The sequence below is a fragment of the Panulirus ornatus genome, chromosome 69 (assembly GCF_036320965.1).
Source record: "Panulirus ornatus isolate Po-2019 chromosome 69, ASM3632096v1, whole genome shotgun sequence".
In the NCBI taxonomy this organism is placed as follows: domain Eukaryota; kingdom Metazoa; phylum Arthropoda; class Malacostraca; order Decapoda; family Palinuridae; genus Panulirus; species Panulirus ornatus.
In genome coordinates, this window is record NC_092292.1 from 22,201,769 (window position 1) to 22,221,689 (window position 19,921).

Genomic DNA, 19,921 nt, shown 5'->3' on the forward strand with positions numbered 1-19,921 from the left:
AGCCTGTGTGTGTGTTGCAACAATATGTTATGGTATTCTGTGAAACAATGCAGTGTGCAGGGAAGTGGAGTAGTATGTATGTTGTGGAACAGTGTGATGTGTTGTATTGTGAAGCAGTGTGGTTTAGCGGGCAGTGAAACAATGTGGTGTGGTGTCCTGGGGAGCAGTGTGTTATAGTGTTGTGGAACAGTGGTGTACTGCGCTGAAGAGGAAAGTGGTGTTTTGTGCTGTAGAACTGTGCGATGTGATGTATTGTGGAGCGGTAGTGTGATGTAATGTTTTGTAAAACAGTGTAACAGTCTGGGCTGTGTCATGTTTTGGTGATGAGAAGTGTGGCGGAACATTATATGCAACAGTGTGGCTGGGTTTAGTGTGGAGCGAAGTATTACGTTGGGATATGGTGCAAATTATGATGTGGAATAGTTTGGCCGGGTGTGGTGTGGAACAGTTTGGTTTGGTATGGTGTAAAAGAGTGAGTAGAGGTATGGTGTTTGGAGCAATGTTGCGGTGCTTGGTGTGGAGCAGTGTTGCGGTGCTTGGTGTGGAGTAGTGTTGCAGTGCTTGGTGTGGAGCAATATTGCGGTGCTTGGTGTGGAGCAGTGTTGCAATGCTTGGTGTGGAGCGGTGTTACGGTGCTTAGTGTGGAGCAGTGTTGCGGTGCTTGCTGTTGAGCAATGTTACTGTGCTTGGTGTGGAGTAGTGTTGCGGTGCTTGGTGTGGAGCAATGTTTCGGTGCATGGTGTGGAGTAATGTTGCGGTGCTTGGAGTGGAGCAATGTTGAGGTGCTTGGGGTGGAGCAATATTGCAGTGCTTGGTGTGGAGCAATGTTGCAGTGCTTGGTGTAGAGCAATGTTGCGGTGCTTGAAGTGGAGCAGTTTTGCGGTGCTTGGTTTGGAGTAATGTTGCGGTGTTTGGTGTGGAGCAATGTTGCGGTGCTTAGAGTGGAGAAGTGTAGCAGTGCTTGGTGTGGAGTAATGTTGCGGTGCTTGAAGTGGAACAGTGTTGCGGTGCTTGGTTTGGAGTAATGTTGCGGTGTTTAGTGAGAAGCAATGTTGTAGTGCTTGGTGTGGAGCAATGTTGCGGTGCTTAGAGCCGAGCAATATTGCGTTGTTTGGTGTGGAGTAGTGTTGCAGTGCTTGGTGTGGAGCAATGTTGCGGTGCTTGGAGTGGAGCAATATTGCGGTGCTTGGTGTGGCGCAGTTTTGCGGTGCTTGGTGTGGAGCAATGTTGCGGTGCTTGGTGTGGGGCAGTGTTGTGGTGCTTGATATGGAGCAGTGTTGTGGTGCTTGGTGTGGAGGTATGGTGTAGTGCTTGGTGTGGAGCAATGTTGCGGGGCAAGATGTGGAGCAGTGTTGCGGTGCTTGGTGTGGAGCAGTGTTGCGGTGCTTGGTGTGGAGCAATGTTGCAGTTCTTGGTGTGGAGCAATGCCGCGGTGCTTGAAGTGGAGCAGTGTTGCGGTGCTTGGTGTGGAGCAATGTTGCAGTTCTTGGTGTGGAGCAATGCCGCGGTGCTTGAAGTGGAGCAGTGTTGCGGTGCTTAGAGTGGAACAGTGTTGCAGTGCTTGGTGTGGAGTTATAGTGCAGTGCTTGGTGTGGAGCATTGTTGCGGTGCTTGGTGTGAAGCAATGTTGCGGTGCTTGGTGTGGAGCAGCGTTGCGGTGCTTGGTGTGAAGCAATGTTGCGGTGCTTGGTGTGGAGCAGCATTGCGGTGCTTGGTGTGGAGCAATGTTGCAGTGCTTGGTGTGGAGCGATGCCGCGATGCTTGAAGTGAAGCAGTGTTGCGGTGCTTAAAGAGGAGCAGTGTTGCAGTGCTTGGTGTGGATTAATGTTGCGGTGCTTGGTGTAAAGCAATGTTGCGGTGCTTGATGCAGAGCAATGTTGCGGTTCTTGGTCTTGAGCAATATTGCGGTGCTTGGAGTGGAGCAGTGTTGCAGTGCTTGGGGTGGAGCATTGTTTCTGTACTTAGAGTGGAGCACTGTTGCAGTGCTTGATGTGGAGAGGAGTAATGTTGCGGTGCCTGGTGTGAAGCAGTGTTGCGGTGCTTGGTGTGAAGCAATGTTGCGGGGTAAGATGTGGAGCAATGTTGCGGTGCTTGGTGTGGAGCAGTGTTGCGGTGCTTGGTGTGAAGCAATTTTGCAGTGCTTGGTGTGAAGCAATTTTGCAGTGCTTGGTGTGAAGCAATGTTACGGTGCTTGATGTGGAGCAATGTGCGGTCCTTGGTGTGGAGCAGTGTTGCGGTCCTTGGTTTGGAGCAATGTTGCGGTGCCTGATGTGGAATAATGTTACGGTGCTTGGTGTGGAGCAGTGTTGCGGTGCTTGGTGTGGAGCAGTGTTGCGGTGCTTAGTGTGGAGCAATGTTGCGGTGCTTGGTATGCAGCAGTGTTGCGGTGTTTAGTGTGGAACAGTGTTGCGGTGCTTGGTATGCAGCAGTGTTGCGGTGTTTGGTGTGGAGCAGTGTTGCGGTGCTTGGTGTGGAGCAGTGTTGCGGTGCCTGATGTGAAGCAAAGTTGCGGTGCTTGGCGTGGAGCAGTGTTGTGGTATTTGGTGTGCAGGAGTGTTGCGGTGCTTGGTGTGGAGCAGTGTTGCAGTGTTTGGTGTGGAGCATTGTTTCGGTGTTTGATGTGGAGCAGTGTTGCGGTGCCTGATGTGGAGCAATGTTACGGTGCTTGGTTTGGAGTAGTGTTGCGGTGCTTGGTGTAGAGCAGTGTTGCGGTGCTTGGTGTACAGCAGTGTTGCGGTGCTTGGTATGGAGCAATGTTGCGGTGCTTGGTGTAGAGCAATGTTACGGTGCTTGGTTTGGAGTAGTGTTGCGGTGCTTGGTGTGGAGCAGTGTTGTGGTGCTTGGTGTGGAGCAGTGTTACAGTTCTTGGTGTGGAGTAATGTTGCAATGCTAGGTGTGGAGCAGTGTTGCGGTGCCTGATGTGGAGTAATGTTTCGGTGCTTGGTGTGGAGCAGTGTTGCGGTGCTTGGTATGGAGCAGTGTTGTGGTGCTTGGTGTAGAGCAATGTTGCGGTGCTTGGTGTGGAGCAAAGTTGCGGTGCTTGGTGTGGAGCAATGTTGTGATGCTTGGTGTGGAGCAGTGTTGCGGTGCTTGGTGTGGAGCATTGTTGCGGTGCTTGGTGTGGAGCAATGTTGCAGTGCTTTGTGTGGAGCAGTGTTGCGGTGCTTGATATGGAGGAATGTTGCGGTGCTCTGTGTGGCGCAGTGTTGCGGTGCTTGGTATGCAGCAGTGTTGCGGTGTTTGGTGTAGAGCAGTGTTGCGGTGCTTGGTGTGCAGCAGTGTTGCGGTGTTTGGTGTAGAGCAGTGTTGCGGTGCTTGGTGTGGAGCAATGTTGCAGTGCCTGATGTGTAGCAAAGTTGCGGTGCTTGTTGTGGAGCAGTGTTGCGGTGCTTGGTATGGAGCAGTGTTGCTGTGTTTGGTGTGGAGAAGTGTTGCGGTGTTTGGTGTGGAGTAGGTTTGCGGTGCTTGGTGTGGAGCAATGTTGCGGTGCCTGATGTGAAGCAAAGTTGCGGTGCTTGGTGTGGAGCAGTGTTGCGATGCTTGGTGTGCAGCAGTGTTGCAGTGCTTGGTGTGGAACAGTGTTGCGGTGCTTGGTGTGGAGCAGGTTTGCGGTGCTTTGTTTGGAGCAATGTTGCGGTGCTTGGTGTGCAGCAGTGTTGCGGTGTTTGGTGTGGAGCAGTGTTGCAATGTTTGATGTGGAGCAGTGTTGCGGTGCCTGATGTGGAACAATGTTACGATTCTTAGTTTGGAGTAGTGTTGCGGTGCTTGGTGTGCAGCAGTGTTGCGGTGCTTGGTGTGGAGCAGTGTTGCGGTGCTTGGTGTGGAGCAGTGTTGTGGTGCTTTGTGTGGAGCAATGTTACAGTGCTTGGTGTGCAGCAGTGTTGCGGTGCTTGGTGTGGAGCAATGTTGCGGGGCTTGGTGTGGAGCAGTGTTGCGGTGCTTGGTATGGAGCAGGGTTGCGGTGCTTGGTGTAGAGCAATGTTGCGGTGCTTGGTGTGGAGCAAAGTTGCGGTGCTTGGTGTGGAGCAATGTTGCAATGCTTGGTGTGGAGCAGTATTTTGGTGCTTGGTGTGGAGCATTGTTGCGGTGCTTGGTGTGGAGCAATGTTGCGGTGCTTGATGTGGAGCAATGTTGCGGTGCTTGGTGTAGAGCAGTGTTGCGGTGCTTGGTGTGGAGCAGTGTTGCAGTGCTTGGTGTAGAGCAATGTTGCGGTGCTTGAAGTTGAGCAATGTTACAGTGCTTGGTGTGCAGCAGTGTTGCGGTGCTTGGTGTGGAGCAATGTTGCGGTGCTTGGTGTGGAGCAGTGTTGCGGTGCTTGGTATGGAGCAGGGTTGCGGTGCTTGGTGTAGAGCAATGTTGCGGTGCTTGGTGTGGGGCAAAGTTGCGGTGCTTGGTGTGGAGCAATGTTGCAATGCTTGGTGTGGAGCAATGTTGTAGGGCTAGATGTGGAGCAATGCCGCGGTGCTTGGTGTGGAGCATTGTTGCAGTGCTTGGTGTGGAGTAATGTTGCGATGCTTGGTGTGGAACAATTTTACAGGGCGTGATGAGAGCAGCGTGGGTGGTGTAGAGTAGCTTGCTGCCTGGTAAGGAACATTGTTGCGGGGCTTGGTGCGATGCAGTTTTGCTGGACGTGGTAGGGAGCAGTGTAGCAGAGCATGTTGTGGAGCAGTGTTGCTGGGCGTGGTAGGGAGCAGTGTAGCAGAGCATGTTGTGGGCTAGCAGTGTTGCTGGGCGTGGTAGAGAGCATTGTAGGGGAGGGAGCATGATGTGAAGCAGTGTTGCTGGGCGTGGTAGGGAGCAATGTAGCGGAGCATGTTGTGAAGCAGCGTTGCTGGGTGTGGTAGGGAGCAGTGTTGCTGGGCTTGGTAGGGAACACTGTTGCGGGGCTTCATGTGAAGCAGCGTTGCTGAGCGTGGTAGGGAGCAGTGTAGCGTAACATGTTTAGTGTTGTTAGACGTTGTAGGGAGCAGTGTAGCGGGGGATGTTGTAAAACAGTGTTGCTGGGCGTGGTAGGGAGCAGTGTAGCGGAGTATTTTGTGAAGCAGGTTAGTGGGTATTGATGTGGAGCTTTTTGAGTGGTTTAGCGGAGCATGATGGAGCATGGTTTGGTGCAGTGTTGTGTTGTGTGTGGGATGTGGTGTAGAGCAATTTTCCAGAGATGGTGTGGTGCAGCATGGTGAGGCTTGATATGGAACACCGTGGTGGGGCAAAGTGTGGCCAATGTGATGGGGAGTGGTGTTGAGCAGTGTGGGTGGTGTGGAACATTGTTGTGGTGTGTGGTGTGGATCAGTGTTGCTAGGCGTGGTTCAGCAGTGCGGATGGTGTGGAGCATTATTGTACGGTGTGATGTGGAGTAGTATTCCGGGACGTGGTGCTTAACAGTGTTGCGGGACGTGATGTGAAGCACCGTCGTGGACATGGTGTGGAGCAGTATTGTAGGAATTGGTGCGGAAGATGTAAAGTGTACTGTTGAGGGGAGTTGTCGGGTTGATATAGATAGAGCAGCTTTGCGTGGCGTTGTGCTGGGCAACGTTCAGGGCGAGGTTTGGAGCATTGTGGTGGGGCGTGGTGTGGAGAATTGTGGTGTTGCTTGGTGTGTAGTATTGTGGTGGGTGTGGTGTGGAGCATTGTGGTGGGTCGTGGTGTGGAGCATCGTGGTGGACCTTGGCGTAGAGCAGTGTAGATGGTGTTGAGCAGTGTGAGTGGGAGTGATTTGGAGCAATTTGGCGGGGCCTGATATGGAATAGTGCGGTGAGGCTTGATGTGGAACTGTGTTGCAGGGAGTGCTGTGGAACAGCATTGTAGGGCATGTGATGGAACAGTATGGTCAGCCGTGTTTTGAAACTGTTGCGGGGCGTGGTGTGGATAACTAGTGATGTAGAGCAGTGTGTATGAAATGGAGCATTTGCTTGGGGCTTGGTATGTAGTTTGAGAGGGGAGCAATATTTTGAGGCCGGGTGGAATAGTGGGGATGGTGTGGAGCAACGTTGCGGGGTTTAGATTTGGAGCAGTCTGGTTGGATTTGGGTGTGTAGGGCAGTATAGTTGGATGTGTTGTGGAGCAGTATAGTAAGTAGGTCGTGGTATAGAGTAGTGTTGCAGGGAGTGCTGTGAAACAGTGTGTTGAGGCGTGGTGTGAAGCAGTGTTGCGGGGCGTAGTGTGGATGATTACTGAGTTGTGGAGCAGTGTGTATGAAGAGGAGTAGTTACAAGGGGCTTGATATGGAAGAGTGTGGGTGGTTTGGAACATTGTGGAGGGGCCTGGTGTGGTATAGTGCGGATGGTGTTTAACAATGTTGAGGGATGTGGCTTTGGAGTAGTGTGGGAGGCTTGGAGATGTGTAGGGCGGTGTAGTGTGGTGTGGTGTGAAGTAATGTAGTGGGTCGTGGTACGAAGCAGTGTACTAGGGCGTGGTGTGGAGCGGTGTTTCGAGGCGTGGTGTGGAGCACTGTAATGGAGTAGTGTACTGGGGCGTGGTGTGGAGTAATGTGGTGGGGCATGGTGTGGAACAGTGGATGGAGATGAGTACTACTATAGGGTGAGTTGTGAACCAGTGCTACAGGGCGTGTTATGGGGCAGTGTAGGTGATGTGGAGCAATGTGGAACTGTGTAATAGGTTGTGGTGTAGAGCAATATGGAGCAGTGTGTTGTGGCGTGATGTAGAGCAGTGTGTTGTGGCGTGATGTGGAGCAGTATGTGTGTGTGTGTGTGTGTGTGTGTGTGTGGTGTGGAGAACTATTGAGAGGAGTGATGTAAAACAGTGTGGTATGGAGTGATATAGGGCAGTGTGGTGGAAAGTGATTTGAATTGATGTTGTGGGAAGTGATGTGGAACAATGTGGTAGAGCGTAGTTTGCAGCAGTGTTGTGGGACGTGTTGTGGAGCCGTGTGGGTGGTGTAATGTTTCGAGGTGTGGTGTGAAAAAGTGTAGTGGGTCGTGGTGTTGTGGAGTGCTGTGTGGAAGAGTGTGGTAGGACGTGATGTGGAGCAGTGTGGAGGGCGTGGTGTGGAGTAGTGTTGCGGGGTGTGGTGTGGAGCAGTGGTGGGACGTTGTGTGGAGGTGTGATGCGGGACTTTGTTTGAAGTAGTATGGTGGGGTGTGGTGTGGAGCTGTGTTACAGGGCATGATGTGGAGCAGTTCGTTAGACTGGTGTGCAACAGTGTGGCGGGGCCTGATAGGGAACATTGTTGCTATATACTGTATAGTGTTGCGGGGATGGAGAAGGCAGTGTTGCGCGACGTAGTGTGGAATAGTGTTGCGGAAAATGTGAAGCAATGTTGTGGGGGAAGGGCAATGCGGTGGAGTATTGTATGGGCATGTACTTTTTAATGTGATGTGGAACATTCTGTCTGGGTGAAGTTTGGGGTGTGTTTCGTGGTGTGATGTGGATTAGTTTGGGTAGTGTGAAGTGATGTGAGTGGTGTGGATTAGTTTGGGTAGTGTACAGCAGTTTTGCTGAGTGCCCTTTTGGGCATTGTGATAAGGTATGGTGTGTAGCAATGTTGCTAGGTTTGGTATGGAGCTACATGTCGTCGTGATGTGGAACAGCCCTGTAAAGTTTATTGTTATGTTGTAAAATTGTATGATGTGATGTGAAACAATTACAGTAGTGTTGTGTGGTGTAGTGTAGAGCAGCGTGGAGATGAGCATGTAACGCCCCGATTCTGTTTCAGGAGTGAGGACTCCCTCGCCGCGAACTGCTCCTTATATTGGTGTTGGCCACGTTGGAAGGTGTGGTGAGCTGGGCACCGCAGCTGCCACAGGTGTGTCCCAGGTGTAGAAGGCAGCACAGGTGTGGAGGCTGGCGTCATGACTAGCCTGGCGCTCCGCGATGGCAGCACCACAACAAGACACTCTCACTAACGTCCCCTGCACGCCCGTTACTACACCCACCGTCCTTGCCACCACCTACAGGAGTGCAGCAGCCTCAGCTGACAACTATGGCAGTGGTCAATCTGCAAACTGTAGCGACGTGTATGGTCGACTTAGTTGTGTGAGTGTGCGTAGTGTTGGTACCCCGGGCGTCCCGTGTGGTACCATTGCCACTCATTATCCCTCGCCCCGTCCTGCCTCCCGCCGTGTGCGTCCCTGCACCCTCTGTGGCACCACCGCCCTGCGGCCCTGCACTGCTGTCGTTTCTCCAGGCCCTTTAGAACAGCCGGTAGTTCTCCTACATCGTCTTGAAGATGGACTACCTCAAGGGGATGTGAACAGTCTCCGAGCGTACGGCACAATCCGTCTTTTGCCTGTCCACAGCCCTTCTCAAAACGACAGTAACGTACTTGAAGATTACAACAGTGATCGTGATAGAGATACTGATGAAGGGGAGGTGAACCATGCTATGGCGCAGTCAGTAAAAGTTGGTGAAGAAGATAAAGACAAAGAAGAGAGCAGCAACACGCAGTATACTACCTGGGCCAACCGTGGTAGCGATGACAGCCATCTATCGAGTGAAGCGAGCGGTGATCATGTTGTGAGTGACAGGTCGGTAGGTGCAGAATTGAATAGCGAAGTGAAAAATAGTGTTAATGTGACAGAAAAAAAAGTTGAGGAAAGTGACAGCCATTTCTTAGGTATACGAATACATAGTGTTGTGTTGGGGGAAGACCAAGACACTGGATATCATCGTGAAGAAGGAAATGTCTGTGTTGGCGATCGCAGCCTTGCTAGCTGGGGAAGTGCAATTACCTCTCCCCCACAAAACACCCCAACAACTTCGGCTTCTATCGCATATTCCTCAAGTTTGCCATGCCAACCCTCTTGCTCCGCGTCGTGCCCATCACACCAGCCTCTCACAAGAGCATTGCCACCACCATTACTTGTGCCAGCAGCAGTTTCACGCCTTTCCTGCCACGACATTGATCCTGTACCATCAACCGCACAACTGGTCTCTTCACACTCGACCCTGTCAGCTTCACATACAAACCCGTCAGTCACATACACGATCCTGTCAACCAGACGACATTCTCCACTGGTCAAACATCCTTCTACAGCAAGTACGCAGCCTTTCCCATCGATCACAGACTCTTCCATTTTGGCCACAGCGTGCCAACAATCCTCTTTTCCTTCTCTTTACACCTCTGTGTCAAATGTGTTTTCATCAACCGTGCTTCCCTTATCTTCATCAATGCCCGACGGCTGCCTCGTTTCCTCTCTGCTTGGATCACAAACCCAGCATCCAAACTCCCCTCCCTCCCCACCTTCATCCCCGCTATCTTCTCTTTCTACCCTTCCTTTCGGCTCTGGACACGAACAATCACATCTTGCGTGCTCAGTAGACTCGCGAATCCTAGCCCCATCCTCTCCATATTCCCCAAGGACTCTGCCTTCTTCCCCAGCTTCTCCTGCTTCTCTGCCCTCTCGTGTGGAGTCTCCCCCATCTCCCACGCCCTCATGTGGGTCCCCACCTCCGTCGCCTGATTTCTTGGGTTTGCCCCATGCCGAGATTCGACAATTGTCCCCGCATTTGTTTAGTGAAATTCATGAAAAAGATACAGGTACTTCTGCTTTAACATCTCAAGTTGGGGTCTCACTGAACTCTCAGGACAAGCAGTCAGATCAACGACTGACAAAAGTCTGTCAAGATGACCTTTCATTAGAAAGTGAAGTAAAACGTACAAGAGAAAGTGAATCCGACCTTAAAAAATGCACGGTAGCAGTTGAGTACATCAAATCACAGATGGATGCTCAGGTAGAATTATCGGCACCTTTTCAAGTCAACCCATCAGAAGCCATTCAGGTTGAAAAACCGAAGGCGCCTCAAATGGAGACATTTCTCAATAAGGTAAAGACTCAGGTTGAATCATTTGAGGACACAAAGACTGTACCTTTCTTAGACTCTAAAGAAATTATGATTGACAATAAGGAACTTTCAGTGGAGTCAGCTGAAGGCTCAGCCGAGTATTGTGAGTGTGTTAGAAACCAGACTGATGCTGAGAAGAGACCAATGAGGATAAAGTTCAGGTTAAGACATAAACTGGACATACCACTGCCTCTTGGGACAGAGAAAAAAGAGGGTAATAAAGACAATGGTATTCCAAAGATTGTTTTAACTTTGAAGGGGAATGGACCCAATAAAGAGTATTGTTGCTCAAATAAGTTAAGTGAGGGCCAGAGTTCTAGTGTAGACGTTGATAAAAAACACAAATGGAAGAAAGATAAAAGGCAACGATTTAGGTGCAAGGGAAAGATTAAGAAGGGTCTTAAAGGAAATAAGCACAAAAGACATATGGAACTGTTTGGAGAATACAGCAATGATTCATGTGATATCGGTGAAAAGTGCAACGGCACTGCTGGGCGAAACGAACAACTTAATGAAACCGCAGTTAAAGGCCAAAAAGGTCTTCCTATTCCCGTGGCTTTTCCTACACTGGGTGAGTCCCCTGAGCATAATGATGATTTGTCTTCCACTCCAGTTGAAAAGGAGTCTTGTGCTTTCAGTGTTAAAGTCGAAAAAGTATGTGAAAAAATCAAATGTAGTCCTGGTAGTGATTCATTGGATGACTCTTTCTCAGATTCTTTGCCAGATACAGAACCAAATCAGGCATCTGAAGATGAAATTCTTAAGGATGAAAACATTAAATCCCCGGTGATGGAAGAGGAAGTTCAGAAGTGTAAAGATAAAGTAGAGTCTGCACTCGTTGAAGACAGACTGCAGAATGAGTCATCACAACCAATTTTGTCTGAGGAGTTCGCTGTTGCTAACTCAACTCAGTCCGAAAAGACCTTGCAAGAAAGTAGTGTCACAATATCTGCCACTAACACCACGATAAGTAGCTCTCCACTAACAATTCCAGAGAAGCTGACTAGCCAAAGGGAGCCTGAGCCCACTGAAAACACTCGAGGCTGTACCTTAAGGAGTCGACGAGACAGGCTTGTGAAGAACACTGAGTCAGATCGTGATTCAGATACATGTTTATGGGTTAGTTTTGGTGTTGATGGACCTGTGCCGCTTCCTGCCAGCGATGTGCCAAGCTTAGAACCAATTCTCAGTAGCAGTACAGATACCAGTAAAAGTGGTGACAGTGACCACGATACAGGTTCCTCACTATCAGCTGATGACTGTCAGGCAAGTGAAAAAAACAACCAAGTAACAACTGTCCGGCAACAAGGCGTAAGAGAGAAATTTTCTGAGGCTGTGTCTGAAATATACTCAGTTGATCGTCTTGTTGAGGAAAGGGCAGAACTCCTAGTGAAAGAATATAATGAAAGACAGAAGATATTATCGTCCGGTTATCCTAAGGTGCAGTCACTTGATAATGAGGTCAAGGACTGCACGTCTTTTAAGAAGGATGTAAAGGTCAAACGAGATCGAAGATCGTCATCATACAAGGCAAAGGAATCTAGTGATAAGGTCAGACTGTCATCCAAACTAACTTCTAAGTCATCATCCAGTGTGGAGGGAAGGAAACTGGAAAAGTTTAATGATGCTAGTTTAGTCAAAGTCATCCCCTCTGAAAAGATAATCAGATTAAGTAACACTTACCTAGAATCCAGTGCCAATAATTCACCTGATGGTGCCATTATTGATATAAATGATAGTTCATCATTAAATTGCTTAGACCTAAATGAAGTAGATAAACAGGAGGTTCAGAATAGTGAAAAGGTGTTCAAACCTCCAGCATCACAAACAACATCTATTATTGTCTCTGGGTCTGATAAGTATGGTTGGTTCCAGTTCCTTAATGCAGAAGAGGAAGTCAGTAATTCAGGTGATCCGATGGAAACCATAGAGCCAACAGATACTCATGGAAACTTGGATACCGAGAAAGATGAAAACCAGTATTACCGACCCAAGAAGCTACGAAGAATGAACGACCGAAGATTATCCATGGACCCTTCAAATGAGACAGATCCTTCAGTTGATATTCAGGACTGTAAGAAATCTTGGTCTGTCATGTCAGAGACAGAAAAGGATGAGTTACATGAGAAGAATCTCAGCATAGATGAGAACCAGTTATGTACCAAGACTGTCTTGACCCCTGAAGCAATCACTCCTGTCCCCTCAGAGGAACTTGCATCAGAGCATTCTGGGGGAAGGTCCTGTTATTCCAAAGTCGCGTATGAGACTTGTGAAGTAAGGATGGCCTCGTGTGAGAAAATGTCTGAAGATCCCTCTCAGAAAGACAACCAGTTAGAATCTTGTGCATCCTCCTCAGAAGATTCAGAAAGTGAAGAGCAGAAAATACGAAAGTCACGCCCACGAGCATTGTGCAGAAAGGATTCAAAAGTATGGTCACAGGACGACCTTACTGACGGGTCTTCTATCCTGACGGCTAATGGGTGGAAGGTAAAATCTCTAGATAAACAAGACAGCATACTAATAAAAGATGACATTTTGTCTGCCAAGGAGGATCCTCAACAAGACGCACCAAACAAAGACGAAAAGGAAAAGAAGAAACGATTTAGGAAGAATAGGAAGAAAGATGGGCTAGGTAAGTCATCCTCCCTTTACCTTCACCTTATACTGGCACAGTCTTTGAAATTATGTGAAATGCTAAGTATTAATGATAACGGTAAATATTAGTCATGTATGCCACCATGCTTGTGTACTGTCTGTTATCCTGAGAACTTCCTGACAATCTCTTTGACCATCCTGTCGTCCTTTGCCGTAATGCGTTAATTTTGCAGTGGAACATTAACATGATTCATTGACTGGTAGAATTGCGTTGTTAAATTGCAGTTTGGTTCCTTTAGAAAATTTCCCCCTTTTTTTTCATCTCGAGTGGCTGTTCACAGCCAGCCGACTAGTGGTGCTTTTGCCCTGACTAGTCAGCTGAAAATTTCTATTGAAGATTTTAAGTACCTAAGTGACTTGGTGGAACACTATCTTCCATTGTTAAGTTTCAAGTGATTTAGTTTTTCCTTCATTTGTGAAATCACATTATTTCAGATTTGGACAGCAATTTACATAAAGTATACATATAAATAGCTTTTTATAATTCTTTTTCCTTTGTTTATTTGCCTTAGAATATTGTAGAAACAGAAAATATAGTTTTGTGAGGCAGTTAGTTTTTCCAGAAGCAACTTGCTTTGCTATACTTATCCTTTTACCAAAGTTTTTCACATAAGTAGATAAATTCATCTGTAGATAGGCCAAGATAAAGTGATACCATCTTTTCTCACAACACCGTCTCCACGAAGTGAACCAGGTGCTTCAGATTGTTTCATACTTATCCTGTTAAATACAGATTCATTGAAGTTATGTATTACAAAATATTACACTTGTTTGCTGATGGATAATTGAATTGCTAGTACCAATTTTCTTGTTTGTATTCGTAGTACTGAATTTCCCACGACCAGTTTTCCCGATAGCACTAAATTCGTTCCTGCCCAAGTGACACCTATCTTACCCCCCAGGAGGTGAGGTCGCAGTACTTGAACAGTATTCATTAACCTTTGGTCAGTGATCTATGTTCCAACAGGGTAGATGGGGGTTCATACCGAATCATCCTTACATTTCCCTTTACCTCTGTAATGGGACATGATTTTCTTTTTTTTTTTTTTTAAATAGCGTTCATCCACCTCACCATCAGGAAAGAAATTGATAATCTAATCCTTACGACAGGAAGGGAATGGTTGATGTGTTCCCATCATCAGAAAGGGAATGGTTGATGTGTTCCCATTGTCAGGAAGGGAATGGTTGATGTATTCCCACTGTCAGGAAGTAAATGGTTGACATGCTCCCACATTTATGAGGGGAATAGTTGAAGTGTTCTCACCGTCAGGAAGAAAATGTTCATCGTGCTCCCGCCGTCAGGAAGGGAATGGCTGTATTCCCACCGTCTACGAAGCAAATTTTTTATTTGGCCCCACCGTTTGGAAGGAAATGGTTGACGCGTTCGCTCCGTGCAGGAAGGGAATGGTTGATATGTTCCCACTGTCAGGATGGGAATAGTTGATGTGTTCCCTTTATATATATATATATATATATATATATATATATATATATATATATATATATATATATATATATATATATATATATATATATATATATATCCCTGGGGATAGGGGAGAAAGAATACTTCCCACATATTCCCTGCGTGTCGTAGAAGGCGACTAAAAGGGGAGGGAGTGTGGGGCTGGAAATCCTCCCCTCTCGGTTTTTTTTTTTAATTTTCCAAAAGAAGGAACAGAGAAGGGGGCCAGGTGAAAATATTCCCTCAAAGGCCCAATCCTCTGTTCTTAAAGCTACCTCGCTAATGCGGGAAATGGCGAATACTTTGAAAGATATATATATATATATATATCCCTGGGGATAGGGGTTTAAGAATACTTCCCACGTATTCCCTGCGTGTCGTAGAAGGCGACTAAAAGGGGAGGGAGCGGGGGGCTGGAATTCCTCCCCTCTCGTTTTTTTTTTTAAATTTTCCAAAAGAAGGAACAGAGGGGGGCCAGGTGAGGATATTCCAAAAAAGGCCCAGTCCTCTGTTCTTAGCGCTACCTCGCTAATGCGGGAAATGGCGAATAGTTTAAAAAAAAAAAAAAAAAAAAAAAAATATATATATATATATATATATATATATATATATATATATATATATATATATATATATATATTTCCCATTTTAGAAAGTTAAAAAAACACAAGGAGGGGAGGATTTCTGGCCCCCGCTCCCGTCCCCTCTAGTCGCTTTCTACGACACGCGAGGAATGCGTGGGAAGTATTCTTTCACCCCTATCCCCAGGGATAATATACATATATATGCATATATATATATATATATATATATATATATATATATATATATATATATATATATATATATATATATATATACATACATACGCACACATACACACATACACACATATACATATATATACATATGAAAAATGTAAGAAATAATTTAGAAAACTGAAACTTCTAGCTTGAAAAGAAATGAAAAAAAAAATGAATGGATTTGTATGTAGCATTTATGGATCTGGAGAAGGCATATGATAGAGTTGATAGAGATGCTCTGTGGAAGGTATTAAGAATATATGGTGTGGGAGGCAAGTTGTTAGAAGCAGTGAAAAGTTTTTATCGAGGATGCAAGGCATGTGTACGTGTAGGAAGAGAGGAAAGTGATTGGTTCTCAGTGAATGTAGGTTTGCAGCAAATGTGTGTGATGTCTCCATGGTTGTTTGATTTGTTTATGGATAAGGTTGTTAGGGAGGTGAATGCAAGAGGTTTGGAAAGAGGGGCAAGTGTGAAGTCTGTTGTGGATGAGAGAGCTTGGAAAGTGAGTCAGTTGTTGTTCGCTGATGATACAGCGCTGGTGGCTGATTCATGTGAGAAACTGCAGAAGCTGGTGACTGAGTTTGGTAAAGTGTGTGAAAGAAGAAAGTTAAGAGTAAATGTGAATAAGAGCAAGGTTATTAGGTACAGTAGGGTTGAGGGTCAAGTCAATTGGGAGGTAAGTTTGAATGGAGAAAAACTGGAGGAAGTAAAGTGTTTTAGATATCTGGGAGTGGATCTGGCAGCGGATGGAACCATGGAAGCGGAAGTGGATCATAGGGTGGGGGAGGGGGCGAAAATCCTGGGAGCCTTGAAGAATGTGTGGAAGTCGAGAACATTATCTCGGAAAGCAAAAATGGGTATGTTTGAAGGAATAGTGGTTCCAACAATGTTGGATGGTTGCGAGGCGTGGGCTATGGATAGAGTTGTGCGCAGGAGGGTGGATGTGCTGGAAATGAGATGTTTGAGGACAATGTGTGGTGTGAGGTGGTTTGATCGAGTAAGTAACGTAAGGGTAAGAGAGGTGTGTGGAAATAAAAAGAGCATGGTTGAGAGAGCAGAAGAGGGTGTTTTGAAATGGTTTGGGCACATGGCGAGAATGAGTGAGGAAAGATTGACCAAGAGGATATATGTGTCGGAGGTGGAGGGAACGAGGAGAAGTGGGAGACCAAATTGGAGGTGGAAAGATGGAGTGAAAAAGATTTTGTGTGATCGGGGCCTGAACATGCAGGAGGGTGAAAGGAGGGCAAGGAATAGAGTGAATTGGATCGATGTGGTATACCGGGGTTGACGTGCTGTCAGTGGATTGAATCAGGGCATGTGAAGCGTCTGGGGTAAACCATGGAAAGTTGTGTAGGTATGTATATTTGCGTGTGTGGATACTGAAACACGAAACACTGTTTACAACAACATAGTGTTCTACAGAGCAGGTAACAGAGATGATGTAACCAGGGCAAGGAGAAATTTAAGGTGTAAGATTATGGTTAGAAGGGGAATTAGGTTGAGTGAGGTAAGGAATAGCTCCTAGGCGTCCCGCGTAGGTGCAGAAGTTGAAGCTGTGGGTCCATTGGAGAGAACGTGTCAGCCAAACCTTCGTGGAGCTTCCGTAAAATGGAGAGGCACCATGTGACGTGGTCCTGAGTAAGTGGCGGCTACCGTTTGTGTTTGGGCTGCAAGGTCGCCGCGGTCGTGGTCGCTGGTTCTATATCTTTGGCTACTCGAAATGGACGCTAGTAATATTCCGCGTGAGTCCTGTCAAAGGTGAACGTCGGAGATGAAGTCATAGCTACTGAACTTGGGAAACGCCTAAAGGGTTCATTGAGTCTGGATCCAAACGGGCAAGACTTCAGGCATCAGGGTGGTACACTTTCCTTCTGAGGCAGGTCGACTGCTTGATGGGGGAACAAAATGCGGTCTTATAGTTGAGGATAGACCCAGAGAAGGCGGATACCCAAAGAGGCGAAGCTTGTTATTGAGTTTCGTATGCTAATGGACTGTGTGACCCTGGCGTGGGCAGCCAAGCCAGGAGGTGTAGGTTGCCAAGGTCTTTACCACTCTCTGATATGGGTCGAGAGGGCAGGTGTCGTCACAAGTCGTAACTCGTCAGGCTCGGCTTTGTCATTTAGGCAGTTAGCAATATATATCATCCTCATTGCTGCCACAGTATATACTTATTAGAAGACCACCACGGAGAACGTTGTACCACAGGAGATTCGGGGACTGATTACGATTTCTGTACAAAAATTAGTCTTCATTTACGATGATTAGGTAACTATGGAGAGTAGACTGTACCAACTATCTTTGGAAGCTCGTCAGAAAGTGGGCGGCTCAGTCAAACCTGCCTTACAGAAAGTGTAGAATGAAACAGGGAGCGTAGATGGGTGTGTTGTAGAGGGTAGGTGGATGAAGCTGTTCGCCCTTACTTGGCAACGTGTATAACCTCACTTATAGCGCTTCTTGTCTGGCTGTGACCTCACAGTGAAAGATCATTGTTTTCTTAGCCGGGTTAAATTTTACGTGGGCCACACAGGGCAACTTTTTTTGTATACCAGTGACAGAAGTCTTACATCATACTTACCCTACGAATTCCACAGGTGACTCTACAAGTGAGATAGGTTATTTAGGGACATAACCAAGAGAGGTTGTACAAGGGTACAGCCAACATACATGAGTTTGACATGATAGAACCCGCATTCAGAAAATTTATGGATTTCATAGCATGTATAGGATCGGTGAAATAGAACAGACTTGCAAAAACTGAAAGATTACATCACATTGATAAGATAGAGCCGACATACATAAAATGTCAGGTCCAGCACATATTTGATCCAGCCTTTGCCAGGCCCAACCATGTCTGATCCAGCCTTTGTCTGACCCAACCATGTCTGAACTAGCCTTTGTCTGACCCAACTATGTCTGATCCAGCCTCTGTTTGACCCATGTCTGATCCAGCCTTTGTCTGACCCAACTATGTCTGATCCAGCCTCTGTTTAACCCAACTATGTCTGATCCAGCCTTTGTCTGACACAACCATGTCTGATCCAACCTGTCTTTGACCCAACCATGTCTGATATAGCCTTTGTTTGACCCAACTATGTCTGATCCAGCCTTTGTTTGACCCAACTATGTCTGATCCAGCCTTTGTCTGACCCAACCATGTCTGATCCAGCCTTTGTTTGACCCAACTATGTCTGATATAGCCTTTGTTTGACCCAACTATGTCTGATCCAGCCTTTGTTTGACCCAACTATGTCTGATCCAGCCTTTGTCTGACCCAACCATGTCTGATCCAGCCTTTGTCTGACCCAACTATGTCTGATCCAGCATCTGTTTAACCCAACTATGTCTGATCCAGCCTTTGTCTGACACAACCTTGTCTGATCCAGCCTGTCTTTGACCCAACCATGCCTGATATAGCCTTTGTTTGACCCAACTATGTCTGATCCAGCCTTTGTTTGACCCAACTATGTCTGATCCAGCCTTTGTTTGACCCAACTGTATCTGATTCAGCCTTTGTTTGACCCAACTATGTCTGATCCAGCCTTTGTTTAACCCAACTATGTCTGATCCAGCCTTTGTTTGACCCATGTCTGATCCAACCTTTGTTTGACCCATGTCTGATCCAGCCTTTGATCCAACCATGTCTGATCCAGCCTTTGATCCAACCATGTCTGATCCAGCTTTCCTCTGATCCAGCCTTTGTCAGACCCAACCATGTCTGATCTAACCTTCGTTTGACCCAACTATGTCTGATCCAGCTCTTGTTTGACCCAACCATATATCTGATCTAGCCTTTGTTTGACCCAACCGTGTCTGATCCAGCCTTTGTCTGACCCAACCATGTCTGATCCAGCCTTTCTTTGACCCATGTCTGATCCAGCCTTTGTTTGACCCAACTATGTCTCATCCAGCCTTTTTTTGAAACAATCATATGTCTGATCCAGCCTTTGTTTAACCCATCCATGTCTGATCCAGCCTTTGTTTGACCCAACTATGTCTGATCCAGCATTTGTTTGACCCAACTATGTCTGATCCAGCATTTGTTTGACGCAGTCATGCTTGATCCAGCCTTTGTCTGACCCAGCCATAATAGATACAAGCCTTTGTCTGACCCGACTATGATTGATCCAGCCTTTGTATGACCCAACCATGTCTGATCCAGCCTTTGTATGACCCGACCATGTCTGAAATAGCCCTTGTCTAAACCAACTATGTCTGATCCAACATTTGTCTTAACCAAGTAAGTCTGAACCACCACTTGGTTGGGTCATACAGCATTTCTTTTACCCAACCATGTCTTCACCAACCATATTTGATCCAGCCTTTTTCTGATTTAGCCATGTTTGATACGTGCCTTTGTCTGACCCAAAAGTATAAGAAGAAAAACACCCTGTAGTATTTATCAGTAGAGACCACAAGTACGAAAACATTGGTTAGCTGCATATAATTAAGCTAACTGAATCCTAGATTTCATGGCAAGAAATATCAACTAGTTAGACAAAGAACACAACACCCTCATTATGACACTGTGGTCAGGCTTCATTTAGAGTTCGCCTTTCAGTTCTGGTCACCAAACTTGAACAAGGACAAAGAAAACCTTGAAAGAACTCGGAGAATATTAACAAAACAAATTCCGTTGCTCAGAAATAAGCCTTTTGAAGAAAGATTGGGGATTTTACGTTGTATTATCTAACGAAGCAGACTCCAGGAGATCTATCAGAATTTTAATGAATACTAAACAATTACGACACGAAAATTACGTTAGATAGAGAATTCACTGTATGAAGTGAAAAGGAGGTTTATTAGTAACATGTGCTAAGGGGGTTCTCAGCTGTAGAGTTGTAGAACACTGGAATAAGTTACTACCAGATGTTTTCGGTGATAAGTCTATTAATACCTTCTTAAGGCTAGACAAATGCTTCAGTGTTACATATTACCTGCAGATTGTTCATCAAACGAGAATCCATACCAAGCACTTCCAGTTTAGAAAGCCACAGCATAGACTCTTTATCTGTACACCCGAGTTAACCCATGTCGTTAACATTGCCATCAGCCTGGATATCACTGTACACGGCCGGGGAATTCTCACGTAACTTCTGGATCCATCCATCTTGTTATCACTCAGAGCACTGTACCCACGAGGGCCCCTCGTAGAGCACTATCTTCACACCATGTGGGCTACTCGTAGAGCATTGTTATC

General features: G+C 46.7%; 1 protein-coding gene across 3 annotated transcripts in view; it reads left to right on the plus strand.

Moving 5' to 3' along the window:
- Nucleotides 1-19,921, plus strand: part of LOC139747670 (uncharacterized) — a 147,313-nt gene that overhangs the window by 75,635 nt on the left and 51,757 nt on the right. For all 3 annotated transcript variants that reach the window (XM_071660243.1, XM_071660242.1, XM_071660244.1), the window contains exon 2: nt 7,673-12,433. In XM_071660243.1, coding sequence (XP_071516344.1) covers nt 7,831-12,433 — 4,603 coding nt within the window. In that variant the 5' untranslated portion in view covers nt 7,673-7,830. The remainder of the gene's footprint in view (nt 1-7,672; nt 12,434-19,921) is intronic.